The 24,279-nt window shown below is 45.8% G+C and overlaps 1 protein-coding gene across 9 annotated transcripts in view; it reads right to left on the bottom strand.

Annotated features, from left to right (window-relative positions):
* Positions 1-90: 90 nt before the first annotated feature.
* Positions 91-24,279, bottom strand: part of MTCL1 (microtubule crosslinking factor 1) — a 148,371-nt gene continuing 124,182 nt past the window's right edge. For 5 of the 9 annotated variants that reach the window (XM_037050343.1, XM_037050347.1, XM_037050344.1 and 2 more), the window contains 5 exons: positions 20,478-20,732; positions 13,164-13,460; positions 11,491-11,522; positions 6,716-8,255; positions 91-1,820 (listed from right to left, as the gene is read on the bottom strand). In XM_037050343.1, coding sequence (XP_036906238.1) covers positions 1,626-1,820; positions 6,716-8,255; positions 11,491-11,522; positions 13,164-13,460; positions 20,478-20,732 — 2,319 coding nt within the window. In that variant the 3' untranslated portion in view covers positions 91-1,625. Of the gene's footprint in view, positions 1,821-4,488; positions 4,547-6,715; positions 8,256-11,490; positions 11,523-13,163; positions 13,461-20,477; positions 20,733-24,279 lie in introns of all 9 variants that reach the window. The other 4 variants (XM_037050348.1, XM_037050351.1, XM_037050350.1 and 1 more) reach the window with 2 other exon arrangements.

The raw sequence follows: 24,279 nt of genomic DNA, 5'->3' as shown, positions 1-24,279 counted from the left end.
GTACCATTCTACATTTCCACCAACAGTGCACTGGGGTGGGTTTCCAATGTGTCTACATCCTTGTCAATAGTTGTTGCTTTCCCTTTTTTGGAAAATATTAAAAGATGAAACTTTGATAATGCTGGGAATAGAACTTATTCTATTAGCCCGTCTAGACAAGAAGAAAAGTGTTAATGAAACATTAAAGCCAGGAGATTTGGCTGAAAAGTCCTTTGCGTGCTCTTGGCAGCACCTCGCCTTTGTAGACTCCTATGCTATCACTCACACCTCAGTGTCAAGACGGAAAGGCCTGCTCTGGAGTTCCTGGCCACTTCTTTCCCAAAGAGGGGAGAGGGACAGAGGCTGGGCACATTTTGACTGTGGATAGCCAGTTCCCTCACATCCCCACACTCCCCCCGTCCCCCATTTTGGCTTTTTCAACAATGAAGTCGCTTTTGCAGCTATCCCAGGACACTCAGAATACAGGGAAACTGCATCATCATCCTGCATTCAGCACATGCCCTGTTACAGATACGTCAGCAGCTGCTGCCTTTTTATAGGCGCTCCCTTTTCACCAGATCCCCTGGGTACAGCCACTTTCTCTTGGAGCCCTTAGAAGAGGTGGAGGGCGTGTGAAACACAAGACCTGGGCACAGGCTGCCATGACGTAAAGGCTTTATTTCCACTTCATCATCGTCTCATACAGACCCCAATGCACCGTTCTTTGTTTCATTTGGTATGCTCATGATTTTTGTAGTATTTTTCCTTAAACAGAAAATTTTGAGTAAACACTGCATATTGCCAGTTAATCTTTTAACAATAATTTAAAAACACCATTGCTGTTGTATCATCAATGCAAGAAGACAACAGAAGTACAGTACAAGGGAATTCACAATGTATCACAATGGGACAGACGACTCACTTAGGTGATGGGGAGACCACAATAGCAGTATGTACATGCACCCCAGTGCTTTGAATCCGAAGACGTGCAAGTCACGTAGAGTGTGTGGATTATACAAGAACCTGGCGAGCCCAGCTGAGACGCTCCCTTCTCCCGGATGCTGACATGTCTCCCTCCAGGCTACAGGATCTCTGCCTTGTCTACTGGCTTCATGGCCTCTTCACTACACAGAGTTCACGGAATCAGACAGTCTGAAGTTTTCAGAAATGCTCAAAAACCAAAAACACTGACGAAATAAAATTAACTTAAAACACTCTAATTCAATATGGAAATAAACCCAACCAAAATGTAACAGTGCAAATTTAACAGAGAGGCAGTCAATATTGAGAGTGAGGGTGTTCAGAGTCTTTTAAAATGTATTATCTTTAAAACTCTTGTTTTTTAAAATTTATCGTATTTACCCCTTTGTTTAATATTCTGAGTGTAAAAAAGATGGAGACAAAAATAGTCTTCTGAGCTATGAAAAAATTAAGTTATTACAGGCACATTGACTGTTTCATTCTAGAAACATCTCTGGTTCACAGGTTGAACATTCAGCAGCTGTGTGTTTTTCTTTAAAACATCCTTTGACCTTGGGAAAACTGGATCTCTCCTTTTGGGCAGAGTTTTGTCGATGATGATGATGATGTGGTTATGCAAATTACAGTGAATTATTCTGCGATAATCCATGCAAACTTGCATCGTGTCACAGGTGTGGCTTCTCCCCAGGTGGCTCCTCGTCACCGAGCTCCTCCAAGGAGGTCGGGTCTTCAAGTGACTGTGTTGGGGAGGCAGTGGGGGAAGGTGGGGCCCAACGGGATGGAGGGCGGCGGTTTGCTGGTCTCTCGGGCCTGGAGAAGCAGGGTTCCAGGGATGGAGCTAGTGCAGAACAAGGTAGTTCCTTCAAAGCCGGGAAGAAAAAGACAGGGTTACTCCGACGGACAGTTCCTCTAGGGCAGGGGTGCCAAACTCATTTTCACGGGGGGCCACCTCAGCCTCGTGGTTGCCTTCAAAGGGCCGAATGTCATTTCAACTCCTTAACAATTAAGGAGTAGTTACATTTATACAGTCCTAAAATTATGTCAGCCCTTTGAAGGCAACCACAAGGCTGACGCAGCCCCCCCCGGGGAAAATGAGTTTGATATCCCTGCTCTGGGGGTGATTTCCCCCAAACACACTTCTTGACAGGCTCAAGTTAATGCAATAGATCAGGGGTAACTTCAGAACGTTAATTTATATTTTGCTCCTGAAGAATAACTTAAAATGCTAAGTAAAGAATTCAATATGAATGATCAGTGATGACAGTGATGGGAAAATATCAAATCAGGATAAAAAACATGACAAAGCTATGAGATGGGAGTGTTTACAGAGTGCCATCCGAATTGGAGCGTACAGAGGTGGGGCAGGCCACAGGCCCCATGTGGTCCACGCAGGCCGAGCGGTCATATTCTGATCCAGCTGATCCATCATTTGGGCCCTCCTGAATGAATGACCTATTTAACGACAGTGACCACTCCCTAAGACGACAGCCTCCCCATGCCTGGGTCTGTTGAGGGCCCATGATTTCATCCAGCTGTATTAGAAATGAGACTCACCTGAAAACAAACTGCTACTGTCTATTCCCAACTGACTGGCAGTGGGTTAAACAGACTCCCACAACATGAAAAAACGCTGCTGGCAGAAATTTTGGTTCAGGTCTAGTTCTCTTTAATGGCTCTTCCTCGCAGCAGCACTTAAAGGAGTGAAAGCAGAGGGTGCTTTGTGCCTTCGTGTGGCAGGTAGCCCACACCTTCTGAGAACAGGTAAGCCCCCTCCACCACCTCCAATACTTCTTTTCGAGGTCCGCTGCTCCTTTTTTGGATTTAAAACATGTTGAGGTACTTGTCCTTATCCTCCAAGACAGGAAACAAGGACACCCAAACTTGGAATTTGCTGGCGCAGAGAAATGTGAAAAGCTGTGTCATAAGGAAATGGTGAGTTCTACAGGATGGAGTGCATCTCTGACCAAATGACAGCCAGACAACCAAAAGCTCAGATGGTAAACCACCCCAATGAAGGATGACAGAGTGAAGGCTCTCAGGGCCAGGCAGGCAGAAAGTCAGAGGATTTAAAGAGAGGTAACAAGCAACTGCAAAGATCAGCATGAAGAACGTTTGGTCAGCAGAGTAGGGGAGCGACACAGGGAAAAGACAGTTGAAGGACGATGTGACAATGTGGGAAGGAAGAAGACGGAAGGTGGAACAGGACAGTGATGGAAGGAGCTGGTGCCTCCCTCTCGAGTCAGCAGAGACGGAGCACTAACAGGGGAGACTACTTGTTAACGTCCCCTGCCTCTTTTGCGGTTGGCACTTTATACGACAACAGGGAAGCCCCACTGAGCACAGCACCTATGCTAACGAGGACCATGAGACAGAGACAACTCACCTGTGAAGGCAGTGCAGGGCTGAAGTAGCTGGAATGTGAACTAACGTGGGGGGTGAGCTGCGTCCTCGCCTCACTTCAGCTCAGCTGTTGTTTTTTGGTGTCACTGCTCCTGGTATTGTAAGACTGCGGCTTGTGTTGTGACCAAGTGTTGTTTGTGCTGCGTGCAAGTATGTGTGCGTCGGAAAGGCTGCTGCTACAGACTGACTGGACACCAGAGCCAATGTGCACTGGCTGATGCTGGATGAGAATGGGCTTCCCACTAGTTCTGTGCCTCCTCTTCACTAGTGCCTGTTTGGGAACTTCTATAGGAAGAAGTGTTGTGTGACCACACCAGCACATGCAAGCAACCCACGCAGTCCTTTCCCGAGAGGATACTGTCATGGGCTATGTGGGTATGTGCTTTTCGGAGCACCTCTTTCGTCTTTGAGACAACTGTACCTTGGTACTCAGCACAAGTTAAAATCAGTGAATGAGATAGGTGGGTAATTGTAATCTTGATTAAAAACAAAGCTCCTATTTTCTCTCATGTGCCTTGATTTGGGCTCTGAAGTCAATTCTGAGAGTTTTTTGGAGCAGAAAAAACATGAGATGGTTTTGTTGTTTATCAATGAACAAACAGTTATTGAGCACTCACTAGGTCACCTATGGCAATCACTTGGAAGGACAAGGTGTATTTGCTTTCCCTCACTTTGGTGTGGTTGTTGAAAAAGCAAAGAAACCTCATTGTGTTATGGTCATGCCTGATACAGCATGTGGTAGTAACACGTGCCACCAATACCGGTAGCAGGTCCAGGCTGAGGGGACACATGCTTGGCTCTAAGATCTCCACAGGCTAGAAGTCTGTGCCAGAGGCAGCCCCTCTCTGAAAGCACCTGACCGCAAGCCGCACAGGACAGCAGAGACCTCAGCAGGATCCCCATAACCCAAGAGCCTTTCTACGCACTGAGCGGTCGACACTTGGCAGAAGAGACTGTCCAGGCCATCCATCCGTCCCTGCAGATGCACCCAGAGCAAGTGTGCATGGCTGCCTCACAGAGCAGATGTAGCTGGGATGATTCTGCCGTGTTTCTGAGTGTCGGGCGCCAACCCCAAGTTACACAAATGACCTGTCCAGAGAGTTTGGAAAGAAGGACGAAAGCACTTACGGAGTGAGGCAGGCAGGGCTTAGAGTCCCCAGGGGGCAGTTAGTAAGACAGTTTGGTTCTGGACAGAACAGACAGAGAAAGAAAAGAAAAGAAAAGCAAGTAGGTTGAAAAGCATTTTTGAAAAAAGAACAGTAAAAGTTTAACGTCAACAAGCCAGGTGCCTGCTCCCAGAATTGCTTTCGGCGATTTGGGAATGAAAACCCAGAACTACCACATTATTTATGGAGTGGTGAGAAGGGTTCCCCAAGGGACCTAATGCAGTATGTCGATTCAGACAAGGAATAAATCCACTGGAGTCTAGAACATTCGAAATCCCAACAAAAAACTGAGAAAGCGTCCATGACATTGAAACATGGCCCCTGAAGCTGTGCTCACTTCAAAATGGCCAATCATCTCCCATGGTAGCAAACATACCAAGTGAGAAGAAAATCTAAATACTTTATAGAGAACCAAAGGGGGTAGGCATAGCTTTGTACTGACAAAACCATTTCCACACCTTAGAACTGAATTTTTTTCTTTATATTACCATAAACTGCTAGGAGCATTTACCTCGAAGCACTGTTTGGTTCCTAACAATTCATTGCTATTTAGTCTTTAATACAAAAGGACACTCCAGACACAGTCAGTTAATGTTTTGGGACAAAGCCCTGATCTCAACTGACTGCTCTGGAGCCCTGAAATGTAGGCATTCGCACAGACACTCTGCAGCAGCGAGTCACTTACCTGAGGGCCCACAGAAGGCACCATCCGTCACCTGAGAACACTCACCCACAGTACTTGTTCTTCTCAGAGCACACACACCACTTCATCACAGAGACGCGCATCTCGGGACATGTGGTCATGCACTATCAAGGTTAGGTTGAAACACATGGCACTGCCACTTCTGTAGGTCACTGGCAACTTCAATGGTGTAACCTATTTCAGACTTGAACTCTGTATTTTGAGTTAAATACCACTTGGTGGGTTAGCCTGGGAACCCAACCATCATGGACCCCCTGTGGGAAACACAGGGCAGGATGTAGTACACCTCCTCTCCTCACTCACGAAGCCCAAGCCGTGTGGTTGGGAAAGCAGGAGGTGTACTTCTCTCCTCCCCACAAACCTTGCCATCCGCCAGGCTGCCCTGCCTAGAGAAATGCTGTGGCTATCTGGATTCCACTGTGTGAACTCTGTTCATCAGGCAACTGGGGGGTCAGGGCTCCCCTCAAGTCTACCCCTGCAACCACTCCTGAAGTCAGAGGGCTGGGACCATCTTCAGTGCTGTGTGAACTGTGAGGCCAGCATCGTTACTCCTTTCATCCCAGCACTGCCATTGGGCTTTGTTGTATTTTGTTCATTCGTAAGTGGAAATGGGGACCATTTTGAAAGTATTGTGGTACAAATACCCCACGTATTTATGTACATTGGAACAGAGTTCAAGATTGATTGATCTGAGAAGACTGTTAATAGAGTTACAACAATAATTACAAAATGTGACAATGTGATGTGTCAGGGGGATGGTCACAAGTATTAAGGCAGCATTTCAACTGTGTATTTGAATTGAAGCCAACACTGGAACTCAGCCATTGCAGCTCCTCCTGAGAGATGCTGTCAAACCTACCCTCCAAGCCCTCTCCGGCACACCTCTCGTGTTGTCACTTGTGCAGACTTGGAACATTCACACAGCCCTGACATGACTCTCCCATACTTCACATACATGTACTCCTAGGACACAGATTCATCCAGAAAGATGGCAAATTGTGACCCCAAGTGAAAAGCCCAGATAAACAGATGAGCATCCATCACTTAGATGAGAAAATCTGAATCACTTTTAAGAAGTAGCTCAGGGCCCTGGCTGGTGTAGCTCAGTGGATTGAGCCCGGGCCTGCGAATCACACGATTGCGGTTCGATTCCCAGTCAGGGCACATGCCTGGGTTGCAGACCAGTTCCCAGCAGGGGACTCATGAGAGGCAACCATGCATTAATATTTCTCTCCTTCTCTCCTTCCCTTCCCCTCTAAAAAGGAAGGAAAGGAAGGAAAGGAAGGGCGCGCGAGGTCAGGGTTTGTTTCTGCTTGCTCCATTCTCCCATAAACCCAGCATCTCCCCAGCTCACGAGAACCTATATTATGGACCAGAATTCTTGAAATGAATTGACTTAGTACAATCCCAGGTTTAAACGTGTCTTCCCAACGTGTGAATGGAAGAGCTGGTATGGCGAGGGTGTGGAGTACTTAGCTTTTATTACCTCGATGGACCCTGGCTCGGCTTTGACTGTTTCTCCCACGTGGCTGTCACTGTTAAGACTTGGAAGGCTGTGGGGGGCCTGCCTCCTCTCCTCCTTTAAGGCATGCTCCAATAGCTTCTTGTTGAGGAGCCGGGCCACACTCTCAGTAAACGTGTAACCAGGGGGAGCGGACAAGTCCTGCCTCACAGGCGTGCCCTCTCCCCCTTCCTCCCTACAGGTCTCTGAGCCAACCCCAATAGGGCTGGGTGACTGTCCCCGGGAATTGGGGCTGGTGTCCTGGCCTGGGCCCAGCTCCGTCCGGGGTTCTGCTGAGCGAGACCGACTCCCAGCCCTTGTCCCCTTCTGGAAAGGGTCCTGCGCCACCGGGCTGTGGTCAATGATGTTGAAGAGGCTAGAGAGGCCATCGTTGATGGCAGTGTGCACGGGGCTCTCCCGCGTGGTGGTGGAGCGAGCCCAGGCTGACTCACTGCACCCCTTCTGGGCCAGCCCTGGCGAGGTCCTGTTATTTGGCTGGTCAGCTTTGGGGAGGGGCTTCCTCTGCAGCTTGGGAGACCCATACTTGGGGGAGCAGCACGTGCGTTCAAACTTGGCCTGCACCTTCTCGATGGCGGGGGCCACCTGCCTGTTCCTGAGGCCTCGGGATGGAGATGACGCAGGTGTGGCACCACCCCCTGCCTTTGGCGTCAGACACTTGTGGGGGCTGCTGGTGATGGCACTGACACGCAGGGCTTCAGTCTGTAGGCCGATGCTGACGGTCTGGACAGTCTGCGTCCCAGTGGTCCGGGACACATTGGTCTGACAGGCCATGTCCTTGACTGGGGGCTCAGGGGAACTAGAGCAGATGGCATTCCTGACAGAGAAGGCCACCTCCTTCATGTCATCACTCATGTTCTTGGACATCTCCAGGCTGTGCAGTGGGGAGGTGAAACCTAGTGGGGTGCAGAGGGTATTATCGAGGGGGTGCAGCCCTCCCTCTGTATAATCTCGGGAATGCCTGGAGGGGGCACAAGGCCACTTGCTAAGCATATGTTCTGAGGGGCCCCCCTTAGTGTCTCCTGTGCCCACTCTGGGTCTGCTTGTAGAAAACGGGCCATCAGCCTCCAGCCGGCCCAAGCCCTCGGCGCCCGCTGCCATGATGCTGTCCACCCTGCGAACTGCAGGCGGGCTGTGTAGCACCCGCACCCCGGATGGCTCAGTGCGGACGTGGCTCCGCAGGGGCTGCTTCTGGCAGTGCTCTGGGCTGGTCATGGTGTCCGTGGTCATGGTGACACTTGTGGTGAGGTACCAGGAGGAGTCAGGGAAAGGCTCAGCACTGGCCTCGCTCTCTGCCCACACCCCATCGGTCCTGTCTGGCCAGGAGCCTGGGGGCCTTGCGTCCCAGCTCTTGCTGTTGAACTCCTCGATGTACTTCAGATCATCAGGGGACAGGGGTGGAGTGATGTCCTCCTTGCTGCTGGCAACAGGCAGGCCTTTCTCTGGCAGGAAGGGAGAGACGTCCATCAGGCGCTGGAACTCAGACATGGAGGACACGGACACGGCCCTGGGAGAAGAGGGGAGAAGACATGTCAGTTGCCTACCAGCCTGGCAGCCCGCTGGCCTACGACCCCGACCCAGCTCAGCGCGTGTGGCCTCCCCAGCAGAGCAGTGCCTGTTTCGTGTCAGTCTCTGACAGAACTACTAAAATGTTCTCAAGCTGCTTGGTGTTCACTCCTGAGTTGACCCTGTGGATGTTTAATGGGCTTTTTATGGCTCTGGAATTGTTCCAGGAGTTTTGTATTGGTCAGAAGGTAATGCAAGCAACACTCAATATTGTGGGAACAAATGGAAGGGTGGGCGATTGGGCAGGCACAGCTAAGCTCCTAATCCGCTTTGGATGTTTCATTTTAGCCCATGGAGCTCCACAGTAAGAAGGGAAACCTGGCTGTGGCCTTGCTCTGCATCTCTGTTCCACTGACCGGTGCCTTCAGCTCCCAACTTCCCGGGAGTTCCCTGAATTCCAAGCATTATATGAGGTGCCCATGCTACTGACATGAACATACCACAGTTCCGATCCAAAACCGGCTAGTGGTATTGGGGGTGGGGTAGATACCACAACAAAGTAACTATCATCTGAAGTTTTTTTTCACCCACCAGCTTCATTCTCTGTTGACTTGAAGTACTAATAATCTCCAAGGGCCAAATGGAAGATGTAATGAGGTTGGCAAGTGAATTTCCAAATACCATTTCAAACAAATTCCATCTGGCCCTGCCCACATCCACCAGCAGGACTCAGCTCTCCTCTGCCATTTCTGTTTCCTCCTCTACAGTCAAGCCTTCCCTTTGTTCTTGCTTCTCCTGGATTTTGGGGTAAAAGGAAGATGCACGCAGACAAGCACACACAATGGAGGGTGAAGACAGGTGAGCTAAAGCAACAGCCAGTTTTGGGTAAGTTCCTGCCTGAAAGACATGGATTTGGATGTAGATTTTTCTCAATGTATCAGCACTTTAATTCAACGTATTTTTATTTGGCATGAATTTACTGACTGCCTCCTACAGGCCGGGGCAGGTCCTAAGATAGGAGGTTGCCAAAGTGTTCAAGCAGCTTGCCAGCCCACCCAGGGCAAAGAAGTGGTGGCCAGGGAGGAGGCCTGCGGCTGACTCTGCCTGATGGCTTGGGCCCTGGACCCCCTCACCTGGAATCCGTCCGGACTGGGTGGTGGGGATGTGAGGTGGATGCAGACTCACCGTCTCTGCAACTAGAACCCTTTCTCATAGGACATATTAATATCCACCCACCTCCAAACAAAGGCTTGAATACAGGAGGGCTCCAGGTTAGCCCAGCCCTGCTGAATGGGTTTCTGACGAAGTCTTTGGGCCTCTCCACTGTAGGACTGATTAATGATGGTGAGGCCAGAACTGGGGTCTCTGTACCACATGCACTGGCCCACAGAATGGGTAAAACTCTCTGTGGCTTTGCCCTCACGGTGGGGGGGGGGGGGCAGGGAGGGGGCAGGGCATGCTCTTATGATCTTTGTCACAGGGTAAAAGACCAGACTAAAATGCCACCATTAGGTTTTCCACCCTGTTGTTATTTACTGAAGGCAAAAGTCACTGGTATTTTTTTTTTGTTAGAAATAGCCCACCAGTGATCTAATGCCTGCTGAATAACAGAAAGCTGGCTATAAGGGGTGCTGAAAATAAACATCTAGGTTGATTTGTGACTAGGTCTTAAGCTTCAGAACACTGGGGGCTGGGAGTGCTCTGCAGACGCTGCAGGGTTGACACTCCCACACTTTCTGGACACAGCTCACCTAACCTCCACTACTGCCCACAGAGGAGCAACTCACGAAGTCAGACCACTGGCGCCCATGTGGGGACTTTGCCTTTGGGGCTCGGACAGATACCTTGCAACAGAGACCATGTAGATGGAAGAAGGGAAGGCATCAACCTTAGCTCATCCACAGTGAAACAAAGTAACTACAAAAACCAGGAGACATTTGAAACAGGTGCAGGTGCATCAGGATGCAGAGAAAAAGTATGGAGGGAGCACACGAAACTGCTAGAAGTGAGAGGGAAAAGCAATGTTGGGGAGGACGTGTGCACTTTCTTACTTTGAACATTTTGGTACTGTTTAAATTTTACAAGCGTGGATTAGTTTTGAACTTAACAGAAACAATTAAGATTAAAAATAATAAAGAGCTACAGTGCACAGAGATCTGCTAAGAGAGGAAGAAAGTAGACAGATAAAATAATACCTACATGTTGCTTTCTGTTTATTCTGTGCCAGGAATTGCTTTATGTGTAAAAACAATCAAAATATCTCCTGTTCACAGATGAGAACACCGAGGCACAAAGCAGTTACAAAACTCAGCCATGGTCACATGGCCAGTGAGAGGTGGAAATAGGTTTCAACCCAGGCCATTTGGCTCTTGAGCCTGAACTTTCAAGGGCCTCCCTGTACTATCTGAGGAGGAGAGACAAGACAGAGTGTGAAGGACAGCAATGTACCAAAGGCAGTTCTAGGTCTGGGGTTAATCTGACAACAGAGAAAAAAGGAAGGGGACAGAAATTCATGAATGTGAACTTCACAGAAAAACCAGAGGTGAGGAGATCTGGAAACACTGAATGGACCAGGGGAGAGTCATCATGTAGTGCAAATGGTACATGTTCATCTATAAAGAAAAAGACTGTGGGGGGGGGAGGAGTTGTTAAGAGAAATCTCTCTATGTTCCCCTCAGCTGTGTATCTTCAATGTTTACATTAAAACAAATTTGCTTATGTGTATCTTTTAAGAAATGTCCTCTTATACATATGACCTAAAATATATGATCACTAACATCAACAACATCAACTACTTTTTATCTATACTTCAAAGATTATTGCCAGGAAATATTTTAATAAATCCTACCAATAGAGGTTTTAAATGTACGGGATCAGGTCTCATAGTCTATCATGAGGGAGTTTCCTCAGACTTTAAGTTGGAGGACAGGAGTTCCCATGGACTTTTCAAACACCTCTTAACACAATCTTCCCTTTACATGATCAACAGACAATGTACCTGCAAAGGTTTCGCCCTAACACTAGCACAAAGACACAGCACACCTCTGGCCTTTTTGTTGTTAACAATAAGAAATACCTTATTTATTAAATTAAAAACAATAAAGCACGTACTTATTCAGAAGTCTTATTTTAAGTCATTTTGAAGAGAGTACTACGACAGGCCACAGTGACAAGCGGAGATTTTTAAGAGGATCTTATTTCAGCTGTCTACTATCGTTTTCATCCGTCTTACTTACCTTTGAAGATTTCCCTTGTGGTTTTCTTCTTCCTATAAAGAAGACATAAGTTTGTCTGAATCAGTGAAATGTTGGTTGCCCAAGAGCTTTCTCTGTGCTAAGTGATATATTTTTCTCTCCTGTCCTAGGAAAACACCACGGAAAACATCCACCCAGTCAAGTCTGGACCAGGGTGCTACTGCCCCTCAGCCTTTGAAGTAGAGTAATAAAACCCTAACCCACAGTGTGACGAGGCGTCGGAGCTTCTGCAGTCCATGTGGGAGGACTGCAGAACCCAGGGGAGCAAGAAAACTGGCGATAAACTGTGTGCAAACTTTGTCATGGAGGAAGCGGTGCTCCTGTGCTTCCTCAAAAGACTTCGCTGACTCCGTGAATGTCAAACCTGGCTTTGTAATGACCTGGATCTGCCTGTGTGCACACAGGTGTGAGTGTGTGCATGTGCATGAGAGAGAGGGGAGGTGGGAGAAAGGAAGATGAGGACGATGGAGTAAGTTAGGAGGATGATATCCTTTGGTCTAAGCCTCTCTATAGAATTTGGTTTGATATTCTTAAGCTTGAATATTTTCTTAATTTTAAACATTGCATTTTGGAATCAGAGATGAAGTTACAGTGACTTCTGCTTAAGAAGAACGAGAGCTGTGCTGACAGAGAATATCGACACAGGCTGACTTGAGAAAACACCCTCGAGCTGACGCGGTCCTAAAGAAGGAACAAGGGTCCTGGCAAGCCCTGGATAAGGGAGATTTATTTGTTGGCAGGCGAAACAGCTTGGTGTGCTTTGCCCAGTGCGCATGGCCTGCCATGCAGATCAGAATGGGCTGCAGGCCCCTGCGGAGTGGCACCGGGGTAGTCTTCCAACCCTGGGCTGCCTCCGTGCTGCTATGAAATTGGACCACGTGAGACTGCCAACAGATCAAACAGGGTGGCATGTTGGTGACGTCACATCAACTTGGTTCATCTATTGCTAAGAAGAGGGCACCTGACCTGGCTGACACGTGACTGAGTATAATTTCTCCACATTTCGACAATACTATTGATGTGAACTCTCCTCAGTCTATTAAGTGCTTGGGACAGGTTAAATGTCAGGAACAGCAGTTGTTAAATGGACTTACAGGTAATGATTCTAAAGTCAACTTTTAAAACCCAGTTTTAAAAAGGCTTAACCAGAACTTAGCTTATCTACCTGCTCATCGACTTCATGTAAGTTTTCTAAGTGCTGGCTCGTTTTCCCTTTGTGTGGAGTAAGGTGTTTACGGTACGCCATCGTCTACTGACACTTGCAGTTTCCAAACATCAGGTATTTATTTTCTTTAAAACAGATTTGTTGTTGTTGTTATTAGTTTTCCAGAATCAGAAGACTGTGCTATGAATTTAAGTTAGGTAGAAAATCTACAATTTCCTCCTGTGTGTTTCACTGGATATGCCATTTGTGAGGCCTTTTTGTTTACACAGGCCATGAGCCCTGTATTGCCAAACCTGACACAAGTGGCAAAGTAAAGCTGAGCCCAGCACAATAAGCTAGGAGTCTGGGGTCAGGGCCACCAAGCAAAGCTCTTGGCACTGTGAAGCCTTCGGTTTTACTTAAGCCCTGGAGCCTGCCTGCCACGTGGCAGAGTTTTCTGACAACCCCTGGGTCTTGCAGTGGTTAACTGGATCCCGAAACCCAGGCCAACCTCAGGGAGGCAGTTCCCGAACTCCCTCTGGGACCCGTGGGCTGGAGGCTCCTCTGGCTCTTCCTCCAGCGTCAAGGCATCCAAGTAGAGGTTCTCCCGGGCTGAACACCTGTCCGACTCCTTCAGCTTGGAGAGCGGCCGTTCTTCAAAAGGGGCGGAGTCCGAGTCGGAGCCGGGCCACATCCCCATGGGCCGAGGCATTCGGGGGCTTCCCGGGGGCGCAAAGGGGCGGCTGCTGCCTTCTTTTTGATCACAGAGGAAATTTCTGCCTCTCTGGGGGCTGTTTTCTTTCTGCAACTTGAGGGTTTAAAAATCAAAATGAGCAGTCTCACTTCTCTGTCACTCTCCTAAGACCACACAGTCTCTCCGCAATTTGAAATTACAGATGAGTCCCTCTGCAAATCCACAGCTCACACCTCAAAGACTACGAGACGTAAATATTCTTTAAGTTCTGACCTTGATTTCAAAATGTTAACCCAACATTACAAATGCTGTAAAAAAAAAATCACACTTTTGTTTGGACTGAAAATCTGCATTAACCACACATAGGCCAACTCCTCCTGGCAAGAATCTATGTTATTGTATATAACTTTGAGTACTCATGGGAAACATAAATTTATTTTTAAAGAAAATCTAATATTAAACAACATATTTAGAACTTTTTTGGTAATTACCTTCCAAATTTATGGTATACTCAGTGGAAAACCACCAATGACAACAAACTTCTAAGGTTGAATTTTGATTTTCTTAACTAGCAGAGTTTTCTAGTAACTGAGTATTATTTCCAAATCATGTGGGAAGGGTCTTTTAGGTAACCCAAGAGACCAAGCTGTTAGAACCACTGGGTGCCAGAAACAAGTTAAACTTTACTTAAGAGGATTGAAACTCAGCTTTAAGATAGTTAACAAACACAAGACACATACTTCTGAGTCATACTTTTTTTGTCTGACTTGGGAAGCTCCAGAAGCACCTGAGGGGAAAACACAGGACCACTTGGAGTTCGGAAGACAAGAGCTAGAACCACTGTTGTGGCCTGCAGGTCTGCTCTCAGGCATAATAAGGTCCCCAACTCTTCTCAGCTCAGTCTCCTCATCTCTTAGTAGGGAGAGTCTCCTGTGTTCCCAGGTTGAGAAGGGGCTCCAGGGGCCCAGCCCCTGGTGAAGCACATTGTCAGTGAAACCACTACTGACTTCGCCCAGGCCTGCCTGCGGGGGCTGGGGCACACTGACAACCACCTTGCCTCTTTACTACGAGGGGACCTTATGGAGGTCAGTCAGGAAGGGTGTCAATGTGAGATCACAGTGACAGTCGGGGAAATGCACCGAGAGGGTGCTCTGGCCCCTCTCCTTGGAGAGGCCCTAGCAGAAGTCCTGATGGGTGTCTTCCCCTCTACCCTCCGGAGCTTTCCTCATGGAGCTTTCCTCACTGCCTCCCCGTCAACACATGCACAGAAAGCATGGCTGAGACCTGAGGATACTTCCACCTGCGTAACCTTAATGGGGTCTTTACTGAACAACACGCTCAGCACTTCCCACGGTGGCTGCTCTTTTGAATAAGTAAATTATCTGAATGACTAAAATGACACTTGGATTTGTCCTGAAGGGTTGGCAGGAGATAGATTTTCAATCCTTAAGTGCTGGGACAATACCAAGAAGCACTAAAACTCCCTTAGAAGCATATTAATTTATTTGAGAAAGTATCTTTCTGGGACTTCCGCCAAGATGGAGGCGTAGGTGGAAACACTGTGCCTTCTCCCACAACCAAGTTTGAATAGAACAAAGGTTTAGTAAACAAAGACGCAGCCAAAGAACAGAAAATTGTACTGTATGGAAGTCCGACAACAACGAACCGTTCAACCGGACCAGTAAGAGGGGTGGAGCCAGCAGCGAGCAGGGTTGGGCAGGAAAGACCCCCGACCCAGGTGCCCAGGCAGCCGTGGACAGATCCCAGGTTTGGGGTAGCATCGGGTGGACCCAGTGAGCGCATAAGACAGCAGGCTGAGCACGGTCACACATCCGTGTGCAGTGAGACAGACCACGCAGAGGCAGCAGAGAGGACCACCATTGCCCCTCTTGGACCCCGCCCCCATATACAACATTACAACCCAGCAACTGAGTTGCCCCACCCTGGTGAACACCTAGGGCTCCGTTCCTCATATGTAACAGGTGCGAACAGACCAAAACATGGCTCAAGAAGAAAAAGCCCCAGAGCTGATAACTCTAAGTGAAAAAGAAATAGTGAACCTCTCAGATGCACAGTTCAAAATACTGGTGATCAGGATGCTCACAGAACTGGTTGATTTTAGTCACAAATTAGAGGAACATATGAAGGCTAATCTAATTGAAATGAAGGGAAATGCACAGGAAACCAATAGTGATGGAAAGGAAACTGGGACTCAAATCAAGGGAGTGGACCAGAAGGAAGGAAGAAATGACCAAACAGAAAAATGTGAAGTAACAAGAATTCAAAAAAATGAGGAGAGGCTTAGGAACCTCCAGGACATCTTTAAACATTCCAACATCCAAATTATAGGGGTACCAGAAGAGGAAAAGAAACAGCCACAAGTGGAAAACTTATTTGAACAAATAATAAAGGAGAACTTCCCCAGTCTGGCAAAGGAAATAGACTTCCAGGAAATCCAGGAAGCTCAAAATAAGTTGGACCCAAGAAGGAACACACCAAGGCACATCATAATTACATTAACCAAGATTATAATGAAGGAGAGAATCCTAGAAGCAGCAAGAGATAAGGGGACAGTCACCTACAAAGGAGTTCCCATCAGACTGTCAGCGGATTTCTCAAAAGAGACCTTATAGGCAAGAAGGGGCCGGAAAGAAGTATTCCAACTCATGAAATGCAAAGGCCTACATCCAAGATTGCTCTGTCCAGCAAAGCTTTCATTTAGAATGGAAGGGCAGATAAAGTGCTTCTCGGATAAGGTCAAATTCAAGGAGTTCATCACCATCAAGCCCTTATTATATGAAATGTTAAAGGGACTTATCTAAGAAAAAGAAGATGAAAAATATGAACAGTGAAAGGACAGCAAACTCACAGTTATTAACAACCACACCTAAAACAAAAGCAAACTAAGAGGACAGCTAGATCGGGAAGGGAAACGTAGAAATGGAGATCACATAGAGGGTTAGCAACAGGGGAGTGGGAGGAGAAGAAGGGGAAAAAGTACAGAAAATAAGTAGCATAGATGGTAGGTAGAAAATAGATAAGGGGTAGGGCAAGAATAGTATGGGAAATGTAGAATCTAAAGAACTTGAGACATGTGGTCATAAACTAAAGAGGGGGAATGGTGGGGAAGGGGTGTGCAGGGTAGAGGGGAATGAAGGGGGGAATAGAATAACTGTAATGGTATAATCAATAAAATATATTTTAAAAAAGAAAAAAATTTAAAAAAAAAGAAAGTGTCTTTCCTAAGCTACACTATTGTGCCCAAATTTCAGCCTTCATTCATGAATTGGCTGTAAGTGTGGCCTGTGTATCACCAAAGGACTTGCTTATTTTTAGTAATTTCTGAGGTGGTAGAACCAAAGCCTCAAAGTACTACCTTCATTTCCTGAGGCAGAGGAAGACTGAAGCAGCCAGAGCTTCTGCGTCAGAGTCTGAGACAGCATGAGGGAAGAAACACACCCCTCTGGGGTGTCAGCTCCGCTGCTTCTGCTCTCTACCCCTCCCTCCCCATGACAGTTCTTTCCAGCTCTCTTAAAGATACTAAATGCTTTCTTTAATTAAAAAAATTAAAAGGAAAGCTTTCCATTATGGTATCTTATGCATGTCAGAGCAATTTAGTTTCAACACATGATCATCTCCAAGCTATTTGGGCAAGAAATTAAAATGCAAGAATCACAACTGAAACTGTAAATGTGCACTGAGGGTGTGTGTGAAGAGGGGGAAGAATGGCTAGAGAGGAGAGCTGTGAGCAAGAAGTTCTAACTCAGTAAAGTGGAATTTCAAAAATAAACCTGCAGCCAGGAGCAACGAGCACTAAAGCTGGTGTTAGGTTTCCTAAAAACGAACTGGAAGGGTTTGAGCTGGAGGTATCTGCTGCTGAGATGCCTCTGGGGTGTTGTAATGGAATAATGGGTCCTTAAAAGGCCAGGTTTCCTAGGAGAGCCATTTCAAACCAGGAACCAGCAGATACTGTACTTAGAACCCTCAAGCAGAACAACTTGTAACGCAAATAGAAAATTCAAAACATTTGCATTTCAAATGATACAGCAACCAATAAGCCATCAAGAATGTCACCTCATCTCAACTAGTCAGAAGGAAAAAAAGATCACTTTGTGAGTGGCTTTTACAAGAAGAGCCTTTCTGCCCTGGCTGGTGCGGCTCTTGGATCAAGCTGTTTGATTCCCAGTCAGGGGCACACGCCTGGGTTGCAAGGCGTGTGAGATGCAGCCAACTGATGTTTCTCTCTCACAACAATGTTTCTTTCCCTCTGTCTCCCTTCCTTCCCCTCTCTCTGGAAATAAATAAATCTTTAAAAAAAATAATAAAAGAAGGGCCTTTCGTGTTGCAGAGACACCTGATCTAAGGAATTTACTGGGAGGAGAATGAACTTTCCTTTAGCTATTTAGAGCTGGAAGTCCTTACCAGCAGCATGTTAATTGGGAATTTAACAGTTCTAAGGAGAGAAGCTTTGTGACTCCATAAAAGTTAACAGTCACCCAGTCAAGTTTGGATTGAGTCAGGAGATGCTGATAACCACACTCCCACAGTCGTTCATCATGTAAAAATGTCTCTCTCACGTGGCACAGAACTTATGTAGGAATTCAATGACACCAGGCAAGTATGAAACATGTGTTCTGAAAGTGGAAAATGGATTTAGTGTTACTTCTTTTAGCATCTATATTAGGTTATCCTAGTCAAGGTTGTATGGTTCACCAAGTAGTCAAATATCAAGAGGATACACTATGAAGAATGTTCATTCTTGTTTATCTGTTAATAAAAGTTACATGAGTGAGCAATCCAGTTACTGGTAAACTAAATTCACACACACACACACACACACACACACACACTTCATGCAGTTGCTTCTATCACAGGGAATGCCTATAACTGCTGTACCTAATTTTCAGGATTGGGCACCGAGATTTTTTAATTTTTTTTTTAAATCTTCAATATTTGGGGGGAAAGGCCAGATTTATTTTTGAAAGCCACAACTGCATATCTGAAGCATAGTGTACTGGCAACCAACTGTCTTCTAAAAAGAGCCATGAAGTCATTGTAGGAAGCGCGTGGGATCCACCACACACACAGACTCCAGAACCAGATGAGTGCCTGGAACCCGCCACGCTCAAAGACGTCAGCCTTGAGGACTGGCGTTCTGGGCTGTCGGTGCCAGAACTGTGACAATATTGGCAACCTGGACGTGGGGGTCAGCCCTGCCCCTTGTCTCTTTCTAAAATATATTTTTAATATGAGACGAATACTCATCCCTTGGTCATTAACTATTCGAAAGCTGACTATCAATTTTTCCTTCAGTAGAAATTCTTCATTCCCAAAAGTAAAATAAACCCCTAAAGACTTGCTTAACTTATATCCAAGGTGTGACTTCCAAAATGAAGCTATAGAAGACCAAGGAGCCTACGGCAAACAGGCAAAGGGGACCCAGAAGGGCAGGGATCCTGATGGCCCTGCTGGGGTACAGGAGGGACAGACAAAGTGAGAGACCCTGGAGGGAAGGCCAAGAGGGAACTTGCCTGGTAACAAGGTGCCCAGGGTTAGTGAAACTACTGATTGGCTACAGCTGGCTACAATAAATCTGTGACCATTCTTAGGAACACATGCCACTTTGCTCCTACAATTTCCACTGATCCCTTCAATAGAGCACAAGGGGACTTAATACAGAAGATTCTCCTCAAGTGCTGGCATTTCTAGGTTGAACAGGAAGTGGCCAACTTTCCTTAGATAGAATTTGGGGATGTTTGAAATGAGCCATATCAAATATCAATAAGATGACTCAGTTGTGTGAGTAATCCAACCTAGGAGGAACTTCAGCTCCTTCCTATCTGCAATGCACTTCCTTCTCATCAAGACTTTCTGAGCCCTGACTGGTGTAGCTCAGTGGATTGAACATGGGCCTGTGAACCAAACAACTACAATTCGATTTCCAGTCAGGGCACATGCCTGGGTTGCACGCCAGTTCCCAGCAGGGGACACACGAGAGGCGACCATACATTGACATTTCTTACCCTCTCTCCTTCTCTTCTCCTCTAAGATGAATAAACAAAATCTTAAAAAAACAGACCTTCTGAGCTAAAGGCTCCAGTTCTTTTTCACTTTGTCTTCCCTCCCTCACTGCTACAGTATGCAGAAATTAACCTTTGCTGCTGTACCTGCATAACACAGCATCATATCTAGAGATGACTGAGCGTATTTTTTAAAGGCTCCCACATAAATGCAGGCAGTATTTGTAATAAATAATGAGGTGTTTGTAATAAATAATGAGGCTATTTTTCCTGAACTCAGGTTCTTATTGTTTTAATACATTTCCTTGAGGCCTCATGAATTTGTAAGTGTGACAAGCTGAAATAAGATGTATGCCATATAAAAATCTGGCCAGGGAGGAATTCCAAACCTCATCAATTTAACATAAAAATGTAATCTGTGCATTACTCAGGCACAGCCACAACTGTGGAAGCTATCCTAAGGCAGATGCGATGCAGAGGATGAGGATCTGGGTGGCAGAAAACAACTCCCTCTCTCCTCCTAAATTAATCTGAGTTTCTGAATCATTTATTTAGCTGAAGGTGATGAACTACCAGCTACCTCCCCTGACTGGGGTCCTGTCTAATTACAGCTCAGTAATATGCACGGCAGGTCAAACAGCCTGACTTCCAATTTAATCCAGCAATTTCTTTATTAATGGACAATAATTCCAGTCAGGTTGGAGCAGTCACAGTGATCACATCCTTAATGGGAAATGTAAAAAGTTAATTTGCTTGTTTGCAGAAATCACTTTATAAGACCTGAAATAACCTCATCTTTCAAGTCTGGAGTTTACATTCCTTTAAAAAGTTAACCTCCCAGAACACACACACATCACACATATTCACACACAGGGAATTTACCTACAAACTGTGCAAAGAAAAGATCTGTGTAATGGAAGAGCTGAGCTCAGGTCTCCAATACTAAAAATTCTATTTTTTCTTTTCTTTCTCTTCCTCTGGAAGCCCACGAAACATCTTGAAGTAGTGAGGACCTCTAAGCAACCCGACTGCTTTTCCTTCTCCATGCTCTGATCTCCAAGTGAACCTAGCTGTCCCCACTCTCTTCTCTGGTGTCTGGGTGCTACCTTACCTGTTCTATTTTCCACAAGAGCTCTTTCTTCTGCCGCTCCCACTCCTGTCGATCTCTGTCCAGGCGGTCGAGAAGTTCCACCTTCTCCCGGCTCCAGTTCTTCTCACTCTGATGGATCTGCCAGCGCAGGTCCATGACCAGGCCATGACTGTCAGCAAGCAGCTTCTGGTGTATCTCCCTCTCTTTCTTGAATGCCCCTTTGCTGTCGGTGGTAGAGTCCAGTTCTCCCAAGTTTTTCTCAGTTTTCTCTTCCAGCTGTTAAGGAGAAAAAACTTAGGAACTTAGTCCCTGTCAAGTCTCACATTAGTAAGAGAATGCCAGAATGTTAATGTATTATCCCTGGAAACGTGTTTAAACAAAGATCTGACCAATCCCATGGCAGACTCCATTTTCTTTTTTTTTTAGATTTTATTTATTTATTTTTAGAGAAAGGGAAAGGGAAAGGGAAAGAGAGGGAGAGAAACATTGATGTGGGAAAGAAACATCAATCAGTTGTCTCTTGTATGTCCCCAACTGGGGCCTTGGCCCACAACCTAGGCATGTTCTCTGACTCAAATCAGTGACCCTTCAGTTCACAGGCTGGCACTCAATCCGCTGAGCCATACCAGCCGCGGCACCATTTTCATTTTTAAAGTCCTAATTATGACCTGGCTGGTGTAGCTCAGTGGATTGAGCGCAGGCCTGCAAACCACACAATCATGGTTAGATTCCCAATCAGGGCACATGCCTGGGTTGCAGGCCAGTTTCCAGCAGGGGATGCACAGAAGCAACCATACATTGATGTTTCTCTTCCTCTCTCCTTCCCTTCCCCTCTAAAGATAAATAAATACAATATTTTCAAAAATAAAGTTCTAATCATGAACACTTGACAGAGTCACACAGAATGTCAAGGTTCTTCTCTTAGTCTGCCTCTCAGCTCCACTTCCCTACTGAGTCACCACCATCTCTTACATGTCCTTCTATAAAGCTCCTTGAGGACAGGTATGTGTCTGTCTTATATTCTTAGCCCCAACATGGAACCTAGTGATGGGTCAGTGATAGAACCTAGGCATCTACAATATATATTTGTTCAACATCCAGGAGGTTAAGTATCAAAAACAAACAAACAAGACTCCAATCTAGAAATATCATATTCAAACTTCTGAAAACCAAAGAGGAAGCCTTACAGGTAGAGAAAAAAAGACACATACGAAGATACAGAGGCACACAGATATGAATGACAACAGATCTCTCCTTAGAAATTATGCAAGTCAGATGACAATAGAGTAATATCTCTAAAATGCTGAAGGGGTAAATGGCAACCTTAATAAAATTACACACTCAGCAAAAATATCTTTCAAAAGTAAAGGAAAAAACATTTTTCAATAAATAAAAATTGAGAAATAAAATCATTGCCAGCAGACCTGCACTTCAAGAAATGATAGAGAAGCTGTTCAGGCAGGAGGAATAGGATATCAACAGACACTTTTTTAAACATACACAAAATGAAAAACACTAAAAATGACATAAATAAATAAAATGTAAAACTCATTTGTTTCTGTTTTTAATTGCTTTAGAAAATCATTGAGTGTACAAAGCAAAAATAGTTGCAAAGTACTGTGTATGTATAGGACATGTAGAAGTATACAGTATGACAGCAATAGCAGAGGACAGACAGAAGGAACTGGATGTGTACTGTTGTTGGAGAACATAATAGATTTTAGTTAAAGATTACTGTACATACAGATGTATCCTTTTTCTATCCTAGTTTGGCAGATCCCATGGACCCATGTTAATCCATTCAATCCTACTGATTTCTAATCCATTCTCTACCTTGAATCCAAAATAACTTTTTAACAAGCAAAACAAAATGCTTTAATGCGATGAAAAAAAGTCAGAATTATAGTTTTAATTTTTTGAACATTCTTGTGTCTCCGTAGGTGCAGCTCCCCAGACATGGCATGCTCCCTTCTTCATGATGCTCCTTTTCTGTCTGAAATATCCTTTCCCTCCTTTTCCATGTACCCACTTCTATTCATCCTCTGAGATTCATTCTCAGTAGGACTTTCACAAACAATCCTCCCTGAATCCTCAAGCCGAGGTTTGTTCACTGCATGCCTCCACTCACTGACAGCACTGTGGATAGGCCTGGCTTGGTACTTCTCACACTATTATGAATTATAGGACTTGTCTGGGTCTCCCACAGAACTGCCAACCTGGTCAAGAAATATCTTATTTCTTGCTGCATTCTTGGCATTTAGAATAAGGTCTGACTTGGGAGTCAATTGAAAGAGTCATGGATTTGGAAACTGACTCAACGTGGCCTTCACTGAGAGAAAATATTTAACTATTGGTAGAATTCACCTGTTTTGCTTTTAAATAGAAGACTGTGAAAATGGGACTATCATAAATGAACAAGCAGCCACCCACATTCATTGCTTTCTGGGCTGCAAACGTTTTAGGAACTTCTTCAATGATTTGGGCAGAAGATGAATCTTATCTATAACCACCTGCCTTCTAGGTTTCAAGTCCTAGCATCATTTCATGGTGTTTAATGACTCTCCCTGAGGCTTTATTTGTAGCAAACATGTGGGTGGATGCAAGGTTTCTCTGAAACAAAGATAAGTGTTTTGAAACTGGATGGCATCAAAGATTTTGCCTCCTTTCTTTAGCTACGCTTAAGGTCTTTGAAAATATTTAGTTTTTCCCTCCTGTAACCGTATTTTTAAATTGGTTTGAAGGCAACTCATCAGAGAGTGTTTTTACTCATTTCTCCTCTGCTGCTGACTGCTCAGGCTGTGTCCTAACATAAACAGAGAATCTAGAAAGAGTCTGCTGCCAGGCAGTAGGCAGGACTAGTAACTGGGTCACTGGCTTTGTCATCTGACTAGCCTGGCCTGGCACTTTGGTTTTCCTGTGCTTTGCAGCTTCCTTCGCAAAGACTGTGTCTCTGCTCTTCCCAGGGCTGTGAGCCTGGCACCACTGCTTACCTGAGCCAAGTGGCAATGCAGGTGAACATGGAGGTACCAGGAGACCTGTTTTCCTTGGTCATGACAACTTCTTTCATCTTTTATTAAGACCATTTGGAAGAGGTCTCCTTTCTGGGCAGTTTTTTCCCCACCATGCAGGACTGAACCAATTGACATAAAATTTTAATTACTTCACGGTTTGTCTCAAAAGAGGGCCTAGAGAATAGATTGTCAAAGATGCAGAGACCTTTCCTCCCTCATCACAATCAAGCGGCTGGAAGAAACAAGCTGAGTAGGCAGACACTGCACAGGAAGTGACAGCGCTTTTAAGGTTTCCGGGGAGAAAATGTTTCTGAAAATATAGAAAAGAATGTTTCTGGCCAGGTCGATCTTAACCACCGTGCCAGGGTCTAAAATCTCCCAGCAGGCTCTGCTCTGTTTGGAGCATGAAGGCAGGAACCCACTGCCCTCTCCACTTGAGCACTCAAGGCTCTGTGACCCAAGACCAGCCACTTCTACTGGGCCTCCACTTCCTCCAGGGTGAACAGGACACGGAAACTGATTAGATTTTTGGGTCATGTTGTGGAAGGTCTACCGCTCTTTCCAGTGTTTGGGGAAATCTAAAGGAAAGCGTGTATTTACCTTTTTCAGAGATAACTAAACTACAATCTCTGTTTGCTTAGCTCCTGTCTGAATTCCGTCAGCGCGCTCTGATTACCACCTCCTGCTGCCGTTCTTTGATGGGGCTAAACACAACCCTGTTCAACGTGGAATGGGAAAAGTAATGCTACTTTTAAAATGCTGTCCATGTTTAATATTTGGGAGAAGAAATATGAGGGGAATAAAGGTGCCTT

The sequence above is a fragment of the Sturnira hondurensis genome, unplaced genomic scaffold (assembly GCF_014824575.4).
Source record: "Sturnira hondurensis isolate 20B ecotype Veracruz unplaced genomic scaffold, ASM1482457v3 Scaffold0006713, whole genome shotgun sequence".
In the NCBI taxonomy this organism is placed as follows: domain Eukaryota; kingdom Metazoa; phylum Chordata; class Mammalia; order Chiroptera; family Phyllostomidae; genus Sturnira; species Sturnira hondurensis.
Note: the sequence above shows the minus strand (reverse complement) of the source record. Positions and strands in the feature narration are given on the sequence as shown.